This window comes from Diadema antillarum, unplaced genomic scaffold (assembly GCF_040938485.1).
Source record: "Diadema antillarum isolate AM-2024a unplaced genomic scaffold, OU_Dant_1.0 seq00000313_RagTag, whole genome shotgun sequence".
In the NCBI taxonomy this organism is placed as follows: Eukaryota; Metazoa; Echinodermata; class Echinoidea; order Diadematoida; family Diadematidae; genus Diadema; species Diadema antillarum.
In genome coordinates this window covers 193,087-214,538 of record NW_027271333.1, presented here as the reverse complement: position 1 = coordinate 214,538, position 21,452 = coordinate 193,087, and the positions used below count along the sequence as shown (strand labels likewise).

The following is a 21,452-nucleotide window of genomic DNA, read 5'->3' as shown; positions in this document are numbered from 1 at the left end:
GCACAACTATGGGTGTACATGTAGCTCACCAAGACTGTGTAGAGCTACAGGGAGCGACGGCAATGTCGCACCGCTACGCACCGGTCTTCCATGTGTCTACCAGCAGCACTCACAGTCAGCAGGCGATACCGTTAATCATTTCCAAATGTAAAAGCAACAATCAGTTATTTATTTTAGTATCATACGGAGCAGAATATTACTGTTATTCATTTCTAAATTTCCAAGCAAACATCCGACATTCGTTTTACTACCATACGGAGCCCAATATTACTGCTGTCCACTTCCAAAAGTGAAATGAATTATCTGACAATCATTTTATCATCGAATGGAGCTGAATGTTACTGTTATTAATTTCGAAATAGCAAATATCCGACATTTATTTTAGCATCGTATGGAGCAGAATGTTACTGCTATTCACTTCCAAATGTAAAAGCAATCATGACTGTGATATTTATTTTGGAATCTTCCGCAGCCGAATGTTCTTGCTATTTACTTTCGAAAGTAAAAGCAAACATCCGACATTTATTTAATCATCGTACGGAGTTGAATGTTATTGTTATTCATTTCCGAACGTAAAAGGGATCATTCGACATTCATTTTAGCCTATTCCGGAGCCCAATGTTATCGCTATGTACTTTCGAACGTAAAAGCAAACATCCGGCATTCATATATTATCATCGTACGGAGTTGAATATTATTATTTATTTCCGAACGTCAAAGCAAACATTCGAAATTTATTTTAGCATCTTCCGGAGCCGAATGTCATTGCTATTTATTTTCGAATATAAAAGCAAACATCATACGGAGTTGAATACTATTGTTATTCATTTCCGAACGTCTAAGGGATCGTTCGACATTTATTTTTGTATCTTTCGGAGCCGAATGTTATCCTTGTTTATTTCCAAACGCAAAATCAAATATCTGACATTAATTTAAGCACCGTACAGAGCTGAATCTTACCGTTATTCATTTCCAAAAGTATAAGCAAACATCCGACATTTATTTTAGTATCGTATGGAGTCGAATATTACTGTTATTCATTTCCAAAATCAAAAGCAATCATCCGACATTCATTGTAGCAACTTTCGGGGCCGATTGTTACCGCTGTTCATCTCCAAAAGTAAAGGCAAACATCCGACTTTTTTTTTTGGTGGCCCGACGTGCGTTTTGGTGGCCTCGGGCCACTGTAAGTGTCGAGCCCTGAATAAGTGCAGCACAGTACATTAAGGATGGGCTACTAGTGAGTGATATCGCTAGATCAGATTCCGGCTATGGCTTCTGAGGACAGTGCTATTGCTGTAATCATAAACATTTACCGAAGAGGATTGTTCGCATTAAAAAAAAAAAAAAGCGAAACAATCTTAGGGGGCCTTGACGATTGTGCTAGAAAAGAAAAGAAAAAAAAATACCGAAAACTCGAAAAAGATTCAATTCAAAACAGGGGTAAAATACATGATGATTTCTTTCTTTCTTTTTTTTTTTGTCTGAAAATCGTAAAGCGTATTATTCCGTTACTTCGAAATTTATCAAAATAAACTGTTGTTAAATCATATCTATACTATTCTTTATTATGCTAGGCCTATACTTCCAGATCATATACCACACTTATGCTTCATAATCGCATTGCTGGAAAAAAAAATATTCAGAGCTTGCGTTCTCGGGGAGAATTAATGAAACAAACTTCGTGAAAGGAAAAAAAAAACTAGCGGGAGATTGATGTTTGGACAGTGGACCTTGATTAATGCCAAAGATATAACTGTTAACACCTAAGCAGGTGCGCCACGACGGTTAAGAAATGTACGCGCACGGCATGACTATCACGATCGCAAATCAAAACAGAGCGTAGTGCTATTGTAAGCTCTCCATTTGCACGGCTGCTACAAGTATATGCATTCCGGGTACGTGTGTAGGTACAGTAGGTGTTGGGGATTTTCCTTATCAGCTGTGTATCGGGTATTTGAGCGCACGATCGTTCTGGGGCTCAGAATATTTACAATCGAGTGTGAAAAGATTTGTGACATGTCTTCGCTGTCCACGCGCGCTTCATCGGAAATGCTGAGTGATGTTTGCAATTTCAATTCGAGCAACATGCTGGGAAAAACAATAAGTTAATTAAGATCGGGACATGAGATTTCCTTTCGAGGTAACCGAACTTCGAGTTAGTTTTTTTCGAGCTACGCGAATTTTAACACACGAAAACTCCATAGGAACAATCGGGACTTTCATTTTGCCTTCGAGGTAAGCGATATTCGGCTTATCCGAGTTCGAGGTATCCGAGTTTGACTGTATGATTAAAAATGAATGCAGTCATAACAGCCATATCACGATTATGAATATTTTGTAAATGGCATGGGATATGTTTGTGTGTACCATCTGTATTTTCCCCTCTTGCATATCTCTTTTAATTTTATATTATCAATCAATCTACTCATTTATCCATCTAATGGTCTATCTGCCCTGCTGTGCATTTCATCTATGGGTTTATCTATCCATATATTTGTCTGTCTATCCATCTATCTATTAATTATAAAAGCACAGAAGAAAATATGCATTTGCTATTCAAAATCCAAGTTTTTATAGAATACATTGCTCTTGATGAATGCAGTTCCTTGCAAATTTTGTTCCTGCATGACTTTGAAGAGTGATGGCAAAGTATATCTAAAAAGTTTGAATGTACAGAGTTTTTGTTTTATGACTTGTCTTCCCTTGCTGCTCATTGTAGGTTGTAGCCCGCCGCACAGACCTGAAACTGATTGTCACCTCGGCAACAATGGACTCCGAGAAATTTGCCACGTTCTTTGGCAATGTGCCAGTCTTTGAGGTGAGATAGCTTGCTGTGCAAGAGAAGGTGTAGGTGGTGATTTGGCTCAGTCGATAGTGTGTCTGCCTCAAGATCCATGGGTGCCGTGTTTAATTGCCAAGCCTTACTGAGCAATGTTGTGTGCAAGCATTCAGGGCCCCTCTAGTAAGAGGCAAAACACTCTGTTTGCTCAGATAGGACATTAAATGAAGGTCCTGTGTATGAGTTAGACATGACTCACCTAAAGTCATGCATGTTAAAGATAAAACATAGTTCTCGTACGCCTGCAAAAAGTGAAATTTCGCTCCAAAATGTACACATATGCATAAGAAATGTGTGGAATGACACTGTAATAACAAGATACTGTAAAAGTGGATATTTTCGCGCAACGAATTTTTTGCGCTTGGCCAGGTAGGAGGAGTTTAGCGTGTTTTTAATTCCGCAGAATCAAGACATCACGCACAGGAACATATGACAAGGAAAAATGCGAAATGCGCGAAAATTTCAACACCGTGAAAATTTCCACTTTTACTGTATTCGTTGGGTAACGACAAAAATGCAAAATATTAATTAAAAAGGTTCACCAGAGTCACAATCTCAGGACTTACCTGATAGGGGTCAGGCAAACTCGGACTCGGGGACAACTCGGCCTCACTTTGACAGCGGGGCTGAGTTGTCCCTCTGAATTGTACAGTTGTACTATGGAAGCACTTCACATTCTGGCTGGTCACAGTTAGGGGCCGAGTTGATACGACGCGCGCATCAAGGAAGTTCTGGAATAGAATCTCTTTGGCGCACTTACAAAATGAACATGCACCTATGTATAAAATATGGCGATCATGAACTGCATGTAAATTGTCTGAAATAGGGCCGAGTTGTCCCCGGGTCGGAGTTAGCCTGGATCCTCCATGGAATAAAAGTCGGTAAACCAACTTTTATTATTCTATACTTTTAATTTCAAAATACTCCAAAACAACTCATCATCCTGGCAGATTGTGTCAGCCAGGTACAATAAGTTTCTTGATAGACCCTTATGTTAAATTCCAAGCAAATATGAAATGGTGCAAGATGGGTCCTCAAACTATTACCAGAACTATGTTTTACCTTTAAAGATTCCACTTCATTCATTCATCTCAAAGAGCAGGCCGCTTACCCAATGAAGTATTCCCCCTTCCCACACCCACGCATGAAAATGTGAGCGAATGATATGCCGACTCCTCGTGGTTCACCCCAGATGATTAGCAGTAATTAGCAAATTGTAGCAATCAGACACACTGTGTCATATATGCAAGAATAAATGAATCTTTTGGTGTGATGCCTGAGTGAGATTACAATTGCAGCGATAAAGTAATGCTTTCATGCTTTGCAAAACAGAGACATATATATCCATCATGGCACATGCACTTAAGCAATGAATTTGAACATCAGCTTCATATCGAGTCTCATAATTGCTTGTTAATCAATTATAGACCAAGGCAGTTCAACCCAATCAGTATAGCACTTTGCATTATTCAACAGTTATACTTCGCGGCACTGAAGATTCGTTCAGTTGGCTTTTGTATATTTTTGTTCAAAATAAAGAGAAAAAGTGTTGGAACATCATTAAGAGCACAGCATAAATTGAGATCAAATGAGTATAGTGATGATGTCAATGTGTTGTTGTTTTTGTTTCTTTTATACAGCAATTTGTCATTGAAGGATGGTTTGTGGAGCTGAATATTATTACTTAGGACTTCAGAATGACATGTGATACCCTTGTCCAGTTTGTGGCGTTGATAGTGAAAGAGAAAAATACAATTGTGAGTGATTTTATTCGAAAAAATAAGAATATGCCAGCTGATTAACACATTGCCCTACATCGATGTAAATAAGCACTGAATTGATCAGTGTTTTAGTAGTAGCAATGACACAAGAAATTATGGGCATACGTCCTCAGGCAGGATTCAAACCTACAACCTCCTGATAAGTAAGAATGTGCTTATGCTGTGGGTGTTATCAATATGCAAAATAATGCACTTACATGTACACAGTGGCCAATTAACGAAATAATTTCATACTAAAAGAGGAGAAGTACAAAGAGCATCATCTTCTTGGGATTAGAGAACGAAACAAAACCGAGCTGATGCAGTCAATGTCTATGTCTCGGTTGCCATAGATACCAGGCAGGACATTCCCAGTGGACACCCTCTTCAGTAAGAATGTGGTGGAGGACTATGTGGATGCGGCGGTCAAACAGGCCATCCAGATCCATCTTCAGCCGCCGCCTGGCGACATCCTCGTCTTCATGCCGGGTCAGGAAGACATCGAGGTCACCTGCGACCTCATTTCAGGTAAGGTCGGGGTTTGAAGGTCACAAAGAACGTTTGTTTGTTTGTTTGTTTGTTTGTTTGTCGTATTTTATTTAATCGCGGGATAAAGTGTCTACGATCAGCTAGGTAAGGCTGTATTTCAGAGAGGCTGTGAAAGGAATGTTACAACAACAACAAGAATAAAAAATAACCTTTCAAGACAACAATGAGCCTATCAGTCAAACCAAATTAACAACAAAAACAGGCATAGCATAATGAAATACATTGCCACATATATGATAGAAACTGAATACAACAATTAAAAAAGTACATAGACAAAAATTCCCTGAACACAAATTGCTGTAAGAGATGGTGAAACTCACAGTGATGCATAAATGCAAGCTACAATGTATTGCAGTAGCCTAGCACAATGCACTGTAGTGTGTGCTACATAGAGGGAAGAGTAGGGCACATAAAAGCATGGAAAATGCTGAGTTCGGATGTGATGTTACATTCATGATATGATAGATATGTTATGTGCATCATTTGGCATTACTTCAGTGTGTAAGTACAAAAAAAAGATCGAAAGGAAATTCCACTGCCTCAATTTTCCACTGCAGCAGAATTGTCTGTGTGTTGGTAAAGAAAACTCCAATTTCCCCTGCTTTCACATTGATACACAACCGTGAGAGGTTTCAGTAATCAGGCAAAGAACCTGTCTTGCTCAAGAGAATGATGTAAAACAGACAAAGTCCTGATTTATATGTACAGTATTCACAAAAAGCTTTATGATACATTTGACTTTCACAAGATGAGGAAGATAGTGTAAGAAATTATCTGAATGTACTGTAGGTTCAGAAACAGAAAGATGTTGACCACTTTATGCTGAACCACCGGGGATTGCCCCTCTAGAAAATCACTACCTACTGCCTGCTCACCACCCCCTTTAATAAATGTTGTGTGTGCATTGGTGTGGGCAAATGTTGGGTGTGGTTGCAATGTGTGTGTGTTTGTTTTGCCTGGGCCATATCATCACCTTATCACCCCTCTCTGCAAGTTAAAGTCCCTAAAGTCCCGAAAGGCACAATCAGATCATTGAAACTCATGCAAACTGGTTTGAAATTTACTACCTTCCATTAGTGAGGAGAGAGGGGTTGACAATGGAAGAAACCATAAGGTGCTTGAGGATTTGCAATGTTTGTTTGAAATATAGCTAGAAGTCATCTGGTTCTCAGCTATTGTAAAAGTTGTTTGTTTGTTTGTTTTTACAATGAAATCATAGGAAGTGTTTTCATCTCGAGGAGTATGTGAGCTGACCTGAAATGTACTGTACATGGCTATAACAGAAGCTCTTCCAGAATTTTCACTATGACATGTAGTTTTGTCAGATGTTTATTGACTCAGTGCTGTAATTGGATGTTCTGATGAAATGTCTTCCCTTCACTTCCTAAAACCAGAACGTCTTGGTGAGCTGGAGAATGCCCCTCAGCTGGCTATTCTACCCATCTACTCTCAGCTGCCCTCCGATCTCCAGGCCAAAATCTTCCAGAAGGCCCCTGATGGGGTGAGGAAGTGTGTTGTGGCCACCAACATAGCAGAGACATCACTGACAGGTGGGTTGGCCTCTTTGAATGGCTCCATTAATTCTTACTGTCTATCTATCTGTCTGTCTGTCTATCTATCTATCTGTCTATCTATCTATCTATCTATCTATCTGTCTGTCTGTTTGTCTTTCTGTCTTTCTATCTATCTTTCTATCTATCTGTCTGTCTGTCTGTCTTTCTGTCTATCTATCTATCTATCTATTTGTTTGTCTGTCTTTCTGTCTTTCTGTCTATCTATCTATCTGTTTGTCTGTCTGTCTGACTGTCTATCTATCTATCTATCTATCTATCTATCTATCTAAATTTATATTCCACATACTAAGAATCTTGCTATAGGATTGGTCAAGAGCTGATCACGTGATAAAGCGCAGTTTTGCCCATCACATCAACTGAGAAGAAAAGTTTGTTACACTCTATGATGATAGTCATTTTGTTTCGCTGATCTCTTTGTCCACACAGTCCTAACGTGTGATATAACTTACAATTATGAGTATGCGCGAAATAAAAGTGCGTTGCACTGTGGTCTATCATTTGACCTGGGTCAAGTGATAGACCACAGTGCAACGCACTTTTCTTTCGGTGCCACACGTGGGGCGCGGAGCAAATTCATTGTTTTGTCATCTACGCGCATACGTCTAAAGTAAGCTACCCAGCCTAAGCCCTGAAGATACCCTAAGAGAGCTAAAAACGGTTTCAGATGTGGAATAAAATGGGAATATGTAGGACCCTAGATGTGGAATATAAAGCAAATAATCAACTTTTAGTTTCAGGCAATGAGACAAACTATCACTTCCTCGGCGATCTGAATATGTACGCTATCTTTCCTCAGCTGCGCTTCGGAAAGATAGCTACATCCAGATCGCCTCGGAAGTGATAGTTTGTCCCATCACCTTAACCAACGTTGATTATTTGCTTACTATCTATCTGTCTATCCATCTATTTATCTATCTATCTATCTATCTCTATCTATCTATCTATCTATCTATCTATCTATCTATCTCTATCTATCTATCTATCTATCTATCTATCTATCCATCCATCCATCCATCCATCCATCCATCCATCCATCCATTCATCCATCTATCTATCTATCTATCTATCTATCTATCTATCTATCTCTATCTATCTATCTATCTATCTATCTGTGTATCTATCTATCTATCTGTCTATCTATCTATCTATCTATATCTATCTATCTATCTATCTATCTATCTATCTATCTATCTATCTATATCTATCTATATCTATCTATCTATCTATCTATCTATCTATCCATCCATCCATCCATCCATCCATCCATCCATCTATCTATCTATCTATCTATCTGTCTATCTGTCTATCTATCTATCTATCTATCTATCTATATCTATCTATATCTATCTATCTATCTATCTATCTAACTATCTATCTATCTATCCATCAATCTCTCTCTCCTCTCTCGCTACCCATCTTTATCCTTCTTTCTCTGTGTATGTAGTGTATGTCTCCATATTTCTCTATCAATGCGTGTCTCGTAACTGTTATATTCCTATCTTTCTTTTTTCTCTCTCTCACACTCCATTTCTCTCTATATCTTCATATCTCCCTCTCGCTTTTCACCTTTTTCTCTCTTGCTTTCTGTATACCTAGTGTCTATATGTCTCATTTCTCTATCATGGTGTGTCTCTTTCCATCTGTTATATATTCTTATCTTCCTTCTCTCTTTGTCTTACTTTCTTCATTCTTCCTATCTTTATCTGTGTCTCTCTAAAAATGCAAATGCTTACTGTAAGAGTATGTTCAGCTGGTAAAAAGAAGTGCACCATATCTGCAGAGACTCCAACCCCAAGCACCTTCTGATCTGGAGATTCTCCCGCCTGAAACCCTTAGCAAATGGGAGACTCCAAGTTGATGTGCGCTTGCACATCACGAGCGCGAAGTTCCTTGCAAGCTCAAGGGTTCTAGATGCTCTCTCGTGCTATCTAAGGCTTATTTTTCAACATACGATGGCAGTAAGTAAGAAATCCTTTCTAACAGGAGACACAGAGCCAGGGCGGGAGGAATTAAATCTCAAGCGGGAGAACGGGAGATTTTGCAAAAATGGGCTTTCGGCGGGAGATCTCCCACCAAAAGCAGGAGAGTCGGAGTCTCTGTATCTGATTTTGTTTATTTCAACTGAAGGAAACTAGCAACTACATGCAGACATTCAATTTCATCAAGAAAACACTCAACCCCCCCCCCCCCCCCCATCATGATTTGACAAGTAAAGTTTGACAAGTAAAAAAAGTGAATAAGAAGTATTAATCTTTGTGATTCAATAACTCCCCAGCAATAAACAAAGTAAAAAATAAAGGTAATGCTGAGGTTAATTCGAGTTTCAAGTGTGTAAACTCTGTGTTCATGCCTCCCTCTTTGCAGTGGATGGGATCATGTTTGTGGTGGATGCCGGATACTGCAAGCTGAAGGTGTACAACCCTCGCATTGGTATGGATGCCCTGCAGGTCTACCCTATCAGCCAGGCCAATGCAAGGCAGAGATCTGGGAGGGCGGGCAGGACTGGACCAGGGTAAGAGCATGATGATCTCACATATCTTTTTTTTTATTATTATTATTTGTTATTTTTGTCTCTTTCTTGAGCACAACTGTCAATTATTGTTCTAAAATGTACATTGAAAATGTATGCATAAGAAATGTAAAAAATATGCTGTAATAACACAATATTACTTGGGTAATGACAAACATGCGAAATATTAGTCGAAAAGGTTCACCACAAGTCCACAATCTCAGAGCTTACTCCATCATGGTTGCTATGTAATTTTTCATGATTGATTAACAGTAATCAACAAACCAGGCCACAGGGATATCCATCGATCTTCCGTGCTAGAGTGAATCGAATGCAGCTTTATGGAAAATACAGCTGCAAGGGCATGATCGATCATCACGTTACCCTGTACCATCCCATAATCCTGAATATGTGGTTAACAGGGAGGGCTCTTCTGGAAGAAAAGTTGGGTAGTATGATTGAAATTATTCCTCACTTTTGATCTCGAAACACTCCAAAACGACTTATCATCCTGGCAAATCTCATCAGCTGGGTAAGTTTCTTGGTAGACCCTTTGATATATTGGAAGCAAATTCCAAAATGATGGAAGATGAATTCAGAGCCCTATTGATAAGTATGTTTTGTCTTAAAACATGAAGAGCTGAGATGTTTCTTCTCATGTCTTGAACCACTGCCTGTCCTGCAGTCAGTGCTTCAGGTTGTACACGGAGAGCGCCTACAAGAACGAGCTGCTGACCACCACGGTGCCGGAGATCCAGCGGACCAACCTGGCCAACGTCGTGCTCCTCCTCAAGTCCCTCGGGGTCGACGACCTCCTGCTCTTCCACTTCATGGACCCGCCTCCACAGGTGTGTAGTACCACCAGCTGGAGAGAGCAGCTGTAGGAGAGTCACAATGACAAAAACGATTGTTGCACTCGAGTCGGTTATTGTGATAACCATTCTTGATGACAGGGATGTCGATGATGAATTCCACAGTGGTCATACTGAGGATGATAATGATAATAGTGATGACGGCAGTGATTATAGCAGAGTTACAGCAAGAATGGTTATGTGAGGTTAAAGGTAATAACTAATGATGTCAGAGAAGACAGTGATGATGATGATGATGATGATGATGGTTCCAGTGATGATGATGTCTGGTGGTGATAGTGTTACCAGTGATAATACTGTTACTGGATGTGATGATGGGACCAGTGATAAATGAAGCAGTGATGATGATGTGAATGGTTGTGATGATAACGGTGGTATTGATGATGATGTCAGTGGTGGTAGTGATGATTATGTTAGTGATGATGAAGATGATAGCAGTGATGATGTCATTGGTGGTAATTATAAAGGTAGGAGTGATGATGTCATTGATGATGATGATGGTAGCAGAATGATATCAGGTGCCGTGATTATGATGATAGCAGTGATTATGATGATAGCAGTAATGATGGCAGTGATGGTGGTGATGATGGTACTGGTAATGATGTCATAGGTGGTAGTAATGATGGTAGAGGTGTTAATGATGTCATTGGTGGTGGGAGCTGCAGTACAAGATGAAAATTGTAATTAACATGTGAATGGCTACATAAAATATAAGTTATCAAGTTGTGCTGATTGTGTAGGATGACACATAGGCTTCACATGACCAATGCAATGTAATCTTGATGTTATGTCATAAAACACCTGTTCTCTTGCTTCCTCTGCAGGACAACATGCTAAATTCCATGTACCAGCTGTGGATCCTCAGTGCTCTGGATAACACAGGTCAGCTGACCCCCATCGGGAGACAGATGGTGGAGTTTCCCCTGGACCCAGCCCTGTCCAAATTCCTCATCGTCGCATGTGAGATGGGATGCAGTGCAGAGGCCCTGGTATGTATGTCTACAAGCAATCTGAATTTCAATCCTGTGTAATTGTAAATCTTATGTCAGAAAATTAAGGGGGTGCTAGAACTCTGGCCAAGTCTCCTTTCTTTCCAGAAAATGATCCATTGGTGAAATTGATTACTCATCATTATTTTTTTTTCTGAAAAACAGATGTATTTTCTTTTACAAATAGCCTCTTACAGTTTCAATGATCAGAAATCTCAAGCATGTTCATTCAGAATGATGCAGCTTAAAGGGACTGTACAGTACTGGTTGAGGTAGGGATTCATGTTTTGAACATTCCTAAGTGAGATAATGAGAAACCTCTTATGAAATATGAAAGAGCATGTAATTTTAAGAAGGATTCAACGTTTATTTGATGAAAATTGGTTTTCAAATGGCTGAGATATCCAAAAAAGTGATAATAATAAAAGGCGACAGGCCACGCCTTTTATTAGGATCTCTTTGTTTCACCATGTTTTTTTGGATATCTCAGCCATTTCAAAACCGATTTTCATCAAATAAACTTTTGATACCCCTTAGAATTGCATGCTCTTTGACATCTCATAGAGTGGTTTTCGAATATCTCGCAAAACTTTTAAAGCTAAATCCTCACCTCAACCAGAACTGTACACACCTTTTAAGATGAATCAAGATGTTTATGATAGAGAGAGGATAAAGAGATTCCTACTTCAGAAGAAGTAGGATTAGCTTTTTAGCCATCGATAAACAGCTCTATTTGGCTATCTTTGTTTGATACCTATTTAAAAATTAACTCATAAGTCGTAACACACGTAAATTCATCTGCAGCATATATCAAGTTATGCTTTAAAAAAAAATTATAATAATGATATGCTTCACTTGGTACAACTTTCTGGACACCGTATCTTAAGATTTTGAATGAGCTTAAGATTTCTGTAAGCCATTGTTAGAGGTACCATTTTGTAAACTCTTCCATCCTGTATTGATGTCTTGCAGACTATCGTGTCGATGCTGTCCGTGCCGTCCATCTTCTATCGGCCAAAGGGTAGGGAGGAGGAGAGTGACCAGGCCAGAGAAAAGTTCTCTGTCCCCGAGAGTGACCATTTGACCTATCTCAATGTCTACCAGCAGTGGAAGAACAACCAGTGAGTGTCAAAAGATTTCATGTCCTGCTTTCCAGGCTCACTTTAGGATTTGTCTGCTTCTAAGCCTTGATCAGCTGTGAACATTTTTTCACTTAGCCTTTGTGGTTGCATCATGCATTTTAAGAATGGCTCGTGATTCGAGTGTCAAAAATGCAGTGTACAATACAGGCAACTTCTGGTGTAACAAAGTCCTCAGGACAAGCAATTTTCATATCAAAATTTCTTTATAACCAGAGGAAAATTTGCATCATAGACTTCAATGATAATAATTTTGGACCTGAAGTTTTACTTCATTGTAACTATATTTTGTTATATTCATATTTTTTATAACAGGAGTGCCCTGCATTTGAAAATTTCTGTGGTAATTTGCAGGGGAACATTTTGAGTTGAAAAAAAAAACCCCAGCAACAACCAAATGCAGCATAGCTTTTGTACTAATGGAGCCCAAGGATCATTTCATTCCCCTTCTAAGTTTGATACACTAGAGTCTTTGAGAAGTTGTCTCTACATGCACGCATTTCCTAAAATGTCGCCCTCTACAGCTACTCGTCAGTGTGGTCGTCCGAGCACTTCATCCACGTCAAGGCGATGCGCAAGGTGCGGGAGGTGAGGCAGCAGCTGAAAGACATCATGGACCAGCAGGGGATGGAGCTGGTCTCCTGTGGCTCTAGCTGGGACTTGATACGCAAGTGCATCTGTTCCGCCTTCTTTCACCAGGCGGCCAAACTCAAGGTGAGATTAAAGAAAACAAAAACAAAAACCTTGTCATCTGAGCCTTATCATTCAGCCTTTTGTCTTTTTTGTTTCGTCTGTTTTACTCATGTTCCTCTTCCTCCTCCCCATCTTCGTCCCTCTTCTTCTGTTTTCATATTTGTCCATTGCCTGCCTCCATCCTGCCCTCCACCTATTCTTCATCATCATTATCATCATCATCATCATCATCATCATCATCATCATCATTTTGCATGTGGGACAAATCCCTCACATATTTCCCTACAAATTGGCTGTCAGACAACATTAACTTGGGGACCACACGCACACACAAACAGACACACACATCAAAGAATGATCTAGAGATTGGTCATCCGTTTGCTTCTAATTTCCAACAGGACACATAGCTCGTGTGTTGATGGCTTATTTTGTGTTATTTACAATATATGTATATTTTTTCTTGTCCTTTTTTTTTTTATTGCCAGGGTATTGGAGAGTATGTCAACGTTCGCACGGGCATGCCGTGCCACCTTCACCCGACAAGCGCCCTCTTTGGCATGGGATTTACACCAGAGTACATCATCTACCACGAACTTGTCATGACCTCCAAGGTAAACTCTCCTGCACTTTGCTCTGCAGCTGATATTCCAGTTAATCTGCCCTCGTTTAGAATGCTGTTGCATGTTGATACTGTAAAACATGATATATTCGCGGCATGAATTTTTCGCAAATTGGAGCCGACAGCCTTTGTTGCGGCATGAAATTTTCGCCAACTACCACTGGCATTCAATGCATATAGTGTAGACAAGAACTTTCGCGTGCATTTTAATTTCGCAAATCTTGGCGCTCGCGAAATTCGCGAAATTAAAATGTTGGCGAACATTCTTCGTTTTACAGTATCTTGCAGTGGTACTTTGTAGCAAATGTCATGTGATGAGCAGTCGACCAATCAGATGGCCAGAATTCTTTGGTATTTTATAAAATATGATATCATGTACTCTAATGTAAATCTGTACATGTTGTGTGTGCCGTTCTACAGGAATACATGCAGTGTGTAACAGCAGTGGAAGGGGAATGGCTAGCTGAGCTGGGTCCCATGTTCTACAGCATCAAGGAGAAGGGCAAGACGAGAATGGTGAGTAACCATAGAAACCTTTTTGTTCCTCATCCAAATAGATTATTTCCCTCCTCCCCCACTGACTTATACATTTTTCCAAGCGCAAAGAGCAGAATGTGGAAATGAATCCCGTGAGCTTTAATATGGTCTTTATGAAGAATAGCCTGTGGTTATGCTGTTATCTACTCAACCTATATTAGTCCAGGCTAGAAGGCACCCAACCTTGTTTTTTGATATATACAATGTTTTTTGACGGTTTCTTGTCAATTCGAGGGTGCTGATTCCAAATCCGATTGATGCCACTCGCGTAACCTTGAGCATTTTCGGCAAAATGCAGAAATCCAAAATGGCCGCCAGATATGCTAATTCGGCCATGATAAACACAAAAATGTGCATTATATGACCAATTATTCCGTCAAACTTTGTACATTTCTGTTCCTAGAGTTACTCAATCTGCATTTGCAAGAGAATTTTCATTTCATATAGGTTCATTTAGTATTTAAAGATCATTTTTTATTCAAAATGGCCGCCATTCCTATGCTTATGTACTAAATGAATGGCAAAACATATACATGGACAGTCATATAGAACAAAATTACTGTATTTGCAGTCCCGTACCTACGCTATCATAAAGTGATGCAGGTGCAATACAAATATGTTGGGTGTCACTTACAATATAGAGGGCCTACATGTATATTTGAGCATTTAATATTCATAAACCTTACGATGTTTAACACAATATCTTATATATTCCATTTTGTCTCAACAATGAATATAAGTTCACTAAACGTCTCGCAAGAAATCAATATGCCATCATGTTCTACATGCAGGTTGAATATAAAAATATAATACTAACCAGGGAGGTGTCTCACCTCCCTGGCATACTAACACAATATATTAAGAAGCCTAGATACGCAGTATTTATCAAATAATGTTGAAAATGGAGGGGAAGCTAGAAAGCAAAGCTTCTAATATGCATTCCCCTAAAACCATGGTAACAAAGTACAGAAAAATCCTGTACAGTAAATGCAGAGAAACATGGTTTCAGACAAAAACACATCGGACATTAATGACACAGCTAAATACCCTTTACATTGTAGATTTTTTTTTTCCAGCAAGGAGTTGGGGAGGGAGGAGTCCCGAGGCGAGTTTGAAATGGATCATAACCTCCATCGCTTTGATATGATATAATTTAGAAGTACCGCCTTGATATTATCGAGCAAACATGATTTTCTTATTGAAGTAAAACAACAACAAAAACTGGTGAAGGCATAAACGAAACTGTCCAAACACGGCAATACCGTACAAAATATTCATTGAACATCAATCGAGGAGCAATGTGAGATACCTCTTTCAGTTCTCTCACAGTTCCCAAGTGTTGATAATATACACTTTGACATCATGATTTCATTCAGTCTTGTCTTGAAACTAAAACTGTCATTTTTATTGTCTTTAAAGAACCCTTTAATTGGATGTTTGGCAGTAGGCGACATCAGCCCCAAATTTGCAGAATTCTCAGACTAAAGATGCTTATTGGTCCTGCAATTTCTTTAATTGCAACCACATCTTATGATATGTTCAGCACTTCCTCAGGGGTCAGAGGGCGATTATTTGCCATAGAAACAGAATGAAGACATGAAGACTTGCTTGATCACCACCCATTGAAGCCCTATGGCTTTGTTGCCAGGCCAGAGACAGTGTTGTAGGTAACTTGGGTGGTATCAGAGATGACATCAGACCAGCATCTGCACCAACCTGTTTAGGGGTCAAAGCTTTCAAGTTACGGGAGGGAAATCTAGGCTTGTGGGATTTCAGACGCATTGATGGCAGGTTGTTCAAGGGGACCTTTCATGAAGCGTTTTGTCAGATCTTTTCTTATTGACAAACTGTTATAAGCTACTAAAATCCTTGCATCTGATTGGCTGAGAGCAACTTTGTCAGACAAAACGCTTCATGAAATACCCCCATGCTATCGTGTTTGGAAGGTCAGGGTATGCGTTGACGGCACTGGTGACACTTGCCATCCTTTCCTTCCAGCGTGAGGGAGAGTGATCGAGTGCCATTGAAGGAGGGTGTACTTCCTTAGCCTATGCTTGGAAGGCTTGCCACAGAGGGCTACCTTGAACATAGCGTTGGCAAGATGGTTACTAAGATGGAAGGCATGATGATAATCTTATAAAGATTGGGGCAAAGTCTCCAGAAGGTGAAGTACTCCTCTATTGTCTTGAGATGGGTCAGTACTCGGCTCATGTCATCCAAGGACTTTCTATGAAACGTAAAGGCAAGATCATGTTCAAACTTCCTACGCGAAGTGAATGTTATGTCACCATGTATATGTTAAGAAGAGCTCTAGTGGAGTTAGTTTTATACAGCCACCTTCAGGAGGCCATCATTCAGAGTCCTAACACAGTTGGTCTGGTTACCTAGAGCAATCCTGAATCTGCAAGTGCTGTAGATTAAAGACAAGCAGTGTGAAGGGGTGCACGTCACGAGACCGACACCCATGAGTCATACAGCTCACGAGTAATATAACCCATGAGTTATACTGCTCACGAGTCATACAGCCCATGAGTTCGACACTAAGCTAACAAGGCCCACGAGACCGACACATTAAGCCCCGTGTTGAGTCTGTCGAACTCGTGGGCTGTTTTTGCCGATTGTCGAACTCATGGGCTTTATTTGCCTAATGTCGAACATATGGGCTGTATGACTCGTGAGCTGTATGACTCATGGACCTGTTTTCAATGTCGAACTCGGAGGCTGTATGACTCGTGGGTGTCGGTCTTGTGGGATGACCCCGTGTGAAGTTGTTATAGCACTGCTTTCAGAATGAGGCAGCACTGTACATATCTCAGAGTCTCCGTTGACATCATATTATACGCAAACACATTCACTCCGAAAAAAAAAAAACTGGTGGTAAAATTCATCTACCATATATAATTCATCTGGGTTAACATGAAAAACTTTCGGCCATTGTTTTCATTTCAGAGATTTGACGACAGGAAGTGAGGTGGTCCCTTTTTTCCAATTTCCCCTGCCTCATGTTCTTTCTCGGATGAGGGGACTGAAAAGTTTGTATAATATCGCTTTTAGAAGAACAGGACAGTTAATTGGGAATTTCATTTGTGTCATCATCTAGGATTCAGCCTTTTCATTCAGTAGAGTGAATATTATGATGTTGAACATCTCAAGGCAATTAAGTGTCAAATGTTCATATCTAATAATTCCTGATAAACGATCTTGACGTTGGCATCAATTCAAGTTTTGGTGGATTTTTCCAAATTCCTAGGGGAAAATTCAGATTGAGGGAGTAAATTTGGATGTTTGCATCAAAATACAAAACAGCTTTTATTAGGATCAACCTTCTGATTTATAATCAGCACACAAATTGATAAACAGTGTACCTGAGTGACAGGAAAAAAAAGAAGAAAATTTGTTTATTTCCATGCACACTTTGCCGTCCATAATTGTGATGGGGTATGTGAGTGGCATCCATTTTGAAGTGTTGTATTAAGGATATAATAAGCCTAAAAACAATAAATTTTGTGCTTGTTTGCTTGTTTGTTTGCTTGTTTTGCTAGTGGCACTCATCAGATTTGCATTGCACATGCAAAACTTGATAAAAGCGAAGGTATGTGACTGAAAATTCGTCTTCTATTTGTGTTTTGCCATTCATAAACATGAGTATAGGAGTGGCGGCCATTTTGAATTGAAAATAAGCTTAAAATACTCAATGCACCTCTTCAAAAGAAAAAATTTCTTGCATGTGTATGTAGAATTACTCAAGGAACAAAAATTTAAACAACTTTGATGGAATAATTGGTCATAAAATTGACGTAACTGGGATTATGATGGCCAAATTAGCATATCTGGTGGCCATTTTGGATTTCTGCATTTTGCCGAAAATGCTCAAGGTTACGCGAGTGGCATCAATCGGATTCGGAATCAGCACCCTCGAATTGACAAGAAACCATCAAAAAACATTGTATATATAAAAAAACAAGGTTAGGTGCACTTTCTATGGAGCCTAGCCTGGACTAATATGGACTTTTTGGGTTTTTTCATGAGTGATGCAATGAAAATTTGATACATGCTTGTCTTGAACTTATATCATAACCAGTTTGAATTACACATATGTTGTGTCATTCACAATCACAATCAATGTAATCACAAAGCTGTGAAAGAGCAGCTAACATATGCTCAGCGTAATAAGACAAAATGAACAGAAGGAAAAATAAGTGTTTGTTTATCTCAGGAAACAAAGAGGATGGGCTCAATCTAAGCAGGATAGAGCTTGTATACCCCGAGTTTTGTCAAATCTGTGATAAGTAAGACTTTGCCAACTGACTTACACTATACGTCACATCACTGCACAGTATTTAAACTAACTACTTTTGTCAGTAGGTGCAGTATATAGCTTTGCTTGTTTGTTGTTTTTCAAAGACATCTCTTAGCTTTGGTGAGCGAGATTTAATGGGATCAAAAGTACATGTTGGAGTATGACTTTGTGACTGTCCAGAATTGGATTGGTCAAACCGTGTTGCAAGGGATTCTGTTACTTGTACCAGAAGTCTGGCTTGTCTTGAATTTCTGCATTTCACTTTTGTAATTAAGAAAGTCTGCGCGTTTTGAATCGATTGCAAGGGTTGTCCATAATGTGCACAACTTTTTAGTAGACCCCTCTTTTTTTTCTTTCTCAGAACATAGATGATAGAATAATTTTAGTACATGCTTTTCATTTGTTAATTACCATTAATTTTCATCTTCAAAATATATTATGCCAAAGACCATCTGTGTTTTTCTTATTTTTATGTTCTGTGGAAGAAATATGAAAATAATTTGAATTGAGGTACTATGCCTGAAAAGATGCCTTGATAATTGGAAGGTGGAGGAGGGAAGAGTGCGTTGACATTGTTCCTGCTTCTGTCATTTTCTATTTTTCCAGGAGGGACGACAAGCAGCCAAGGCTGAACAGTCCGCCATGGAGGAGGAGATGGCCCTAGCAACGGAGGAGCTACGGGCCAGGAAGGAGGAGGCTACACTGCGGCGCATCAAGACATCCAAGAGGTGGGGCATTCCTTTTAAAGACAACTAATGTAGCTTTGCAAACCCCGACACATACAAACCATAAAGCAGTTAATGATACATGAATATAATACAGCGGAAACTCCTCATGAGGAGGACCTAGAAATCAGGACAATTGCCTTGTTATTGCAGGTTTCTCACTACTGTACAGCAAGATACTTTCGCTGCTTGAAATATTTGCAAAATGCCACTGGCATTCAATGCATATAATGGAGACAGGAACTTTCACGTGCAATTCTAGTTATGCGAAATCAAACTGCACGCAAACACTTCTGGTTTTACAGTACATCAAGAGGGTTTTGTTATAACGCGGTTCAACTGTATACAAGCCTTCATTCATATGTTTTTATTTGGTTTCTCCAAACAATTTATTTGTCAAAACATGATGTTAAGAATTTGTCAATTCCAGTGGATACTGTGTCTTTATAAACTGCTTATATAAATTGGTATCATCTGCAGTGATGTCAAATTTATTATTTAGTTGATCAAGGTCTCTCTTAGCTTTTCTAACAATGCACTTACAATGTAACCCCCCCCCCCCCCCTCATTACTGATATCATCACTTTCTCAATTGTGTGTTAGGAACTAATATGAATATTTTGTGCTTAACATGTGAAACTTAAAAAATGCCAAAGCTTTTTTTTTCTTTTCTTTTTTTAATTCTGACATGCTATAGCTTTTTTGTTCTGATTTTGATATGGTATGAAATAACACTTACGTAGACACAGGCACAATGTCATTCAGAAAATCAACCACAGAAACTCTTCTTGTAAGCACTTGGAATTTCGATGGTTTTTGCCGATTGCTATTTTTAACCCCGAGCTTCTATTCAGTCTATAATATTCGTGAATTTCCTTGTCACTGCAGTTTTAATCAACAAACCACACGACGATACCTACAATACGGCCAGGTGTCCTGATTTTAGAGGTTTCTTCTGTGGTTACTCACTGGTCTGCTTTTCTGATTATTCATCTGTGTTTTCTGACTAGGTTGAAGATAGCCACCCCAGGGAGGAAAGAGGATTCCAGTCTTGCCACACCAAAGAGGAAGCTGCCATCATCGTTTGGACTATGATACCAGGGTGTGGTCAGCATAGGGGCTAAAATCTTACCCGACACTGATATAGATTCATACAAGCAAATTCCAAATTATGTAGTGTATGTTCTTAAGTTTGTAAACATTGGCATCTTCTTACATATTACGATTAACATGATGATATTCTTCTCCTGAAACTAGCGGCAGTGAATGACAAGACATGAACATTCACCTTTCCATTCCTTTTTTCAAAAGTAACTTGAAAATTAGAAGAAATTACTAGTAAATCTTACTGAAGGTGTATATTCTTCTACCTCTCCATCCTTATATTATGTGGGTTACCAAGGATTCAAAGTACTCAATATTGCAGGCCAATGTTTGAGACAGAAGCAAATCTTCCCAAGACATATTTTCTTAATGTCAGTGTACCATCCTGTAGTGCTTTTATGTCATTGACGTGGAATCATAGAAAGGAGTCGAAATTGATGTCCTCTTTACGTGTTCTATCGCTCCAGGAAGACATCAGTAAAAATGGTTATTACCCCCACCTGTACATCAGTGTCTCAGCCTAGGCTTGTCATCCACTATTATATAAACAAAGTTCCTCGTTCCCTACCAGATATCCACATGTCCTATAGTGTCAGATGGTATGAAATCTCCCCTGGCAACATAACTGCTGTATGTGAGGCTTTTGTAACAGGATTGCCCTTATTGGTATCAATCAAATGCAAAACAAATTTTCAGCTATTGGCAGTCTTACACATACTGTCACTCCTGATTCTTGAGTACATGCTAGTGAGTGTAATTGATGTCATGAATGCCAGCACTTTTACTGTCACAACTATGTGTACTTCCCAATCACTGCAATTTATGGAATTTCCTCCAGTGTAGTGCTCCGAGTTCTGAAGTGCAATTTGAGCGCTTTCAGAGCTTTGTAATGTCAGGCTGGTGACAAAGACACCTGCTATATTTTTGTGGTTTTCCGCACAGGAAAAAGAGACTGGAAGCTTGATCATTGTATAAAGTGTATTTTATTCTGTAAATTATAACAATCTGAATAAACATTTGTATGAGTGTAAACAAGGATTCAACAAAGTCTGGTTTTTCATTATCATTTATGTGTTAAAAGCCTGCTGACATAAAATTCCCATCCTGTGTCCATGATTTTGCTGATTTACTGTAAAAGTGGAAATCTTCGCAGTCTTAAAGTTTTTGCGCATTTCCTGCGACCAGAAGCTAGCTTGAAAATAAAAGCACATATCTTTGCTTGTTATGTGGCTCACTATTA

At 39.3% G+C, this 21,452-nt stretch overlaps 1 protein-coding gene across 1 annotated transcript in view; it reads left to right on the top strand.

The window, feature by feature from the left end:
- LOC139730448 (pre-mRNA-splicing factor ATP-dependent RNA helicase PRP16-like) overlaps positions 1 to 20,237 on the top strand; it is a 32,136-nt gene extending 11,899 nt beyond the window's left edge. The window contains exons 13-24 of the mRNA XM_071641291.1: positions 2,723 to 2,821; positions 4,956 to 5,130; positions 6,546 to 6,701; positions 9,090 to 9,237; positions 9,920 to 10,082; positions 10,931 to 11,095; positions 12,068 to 12,216; positions 12,759 to 12,948; positions 13,413 to 13,538; positions 13,967 to 14,062; positions 18,990 to 19,111; positions 20,119 to 20,237. Of these exons, the coding sequence (XP_071497392.1) occupies positions 2,723 to 2,821; positions 4,956 to 5,130; positions 6,546 to 6,701; positions 9,090 to 9,237; positions 9,920 to 10,082; positions 10,931 to 11,095; positions 12,068 to 12,216; positions 12,759 to 12,948; positions 13,413 to 13,538; positions 13,967 to 14,062; positions 18,990 to 19,111; positions 20,119 to 20,203 (1,674 nt within the window). The 3' untranslated portion in view covers positions 20,204 to 20,237. The remainder of the gene's footprint in view (positions 1 to 2,722; positions 2,822 to 4,955; positions 5,131 to 6,545; positions 6,702 to 9,089; positions 9,238 to 9,919; positions 10,083 to 10,930; positions 11,096 to 12,067; positions 12,217 to 12,758; positions 12,949 to 13,412; positions 13,539 to 13,966; positions 14,063 to 18,989; positions 19,112 to 20,118) is intronic.
- The last annotated feature ends 1,215 nt before the right edge of the window (positions 20,238 to 21,452 follow it).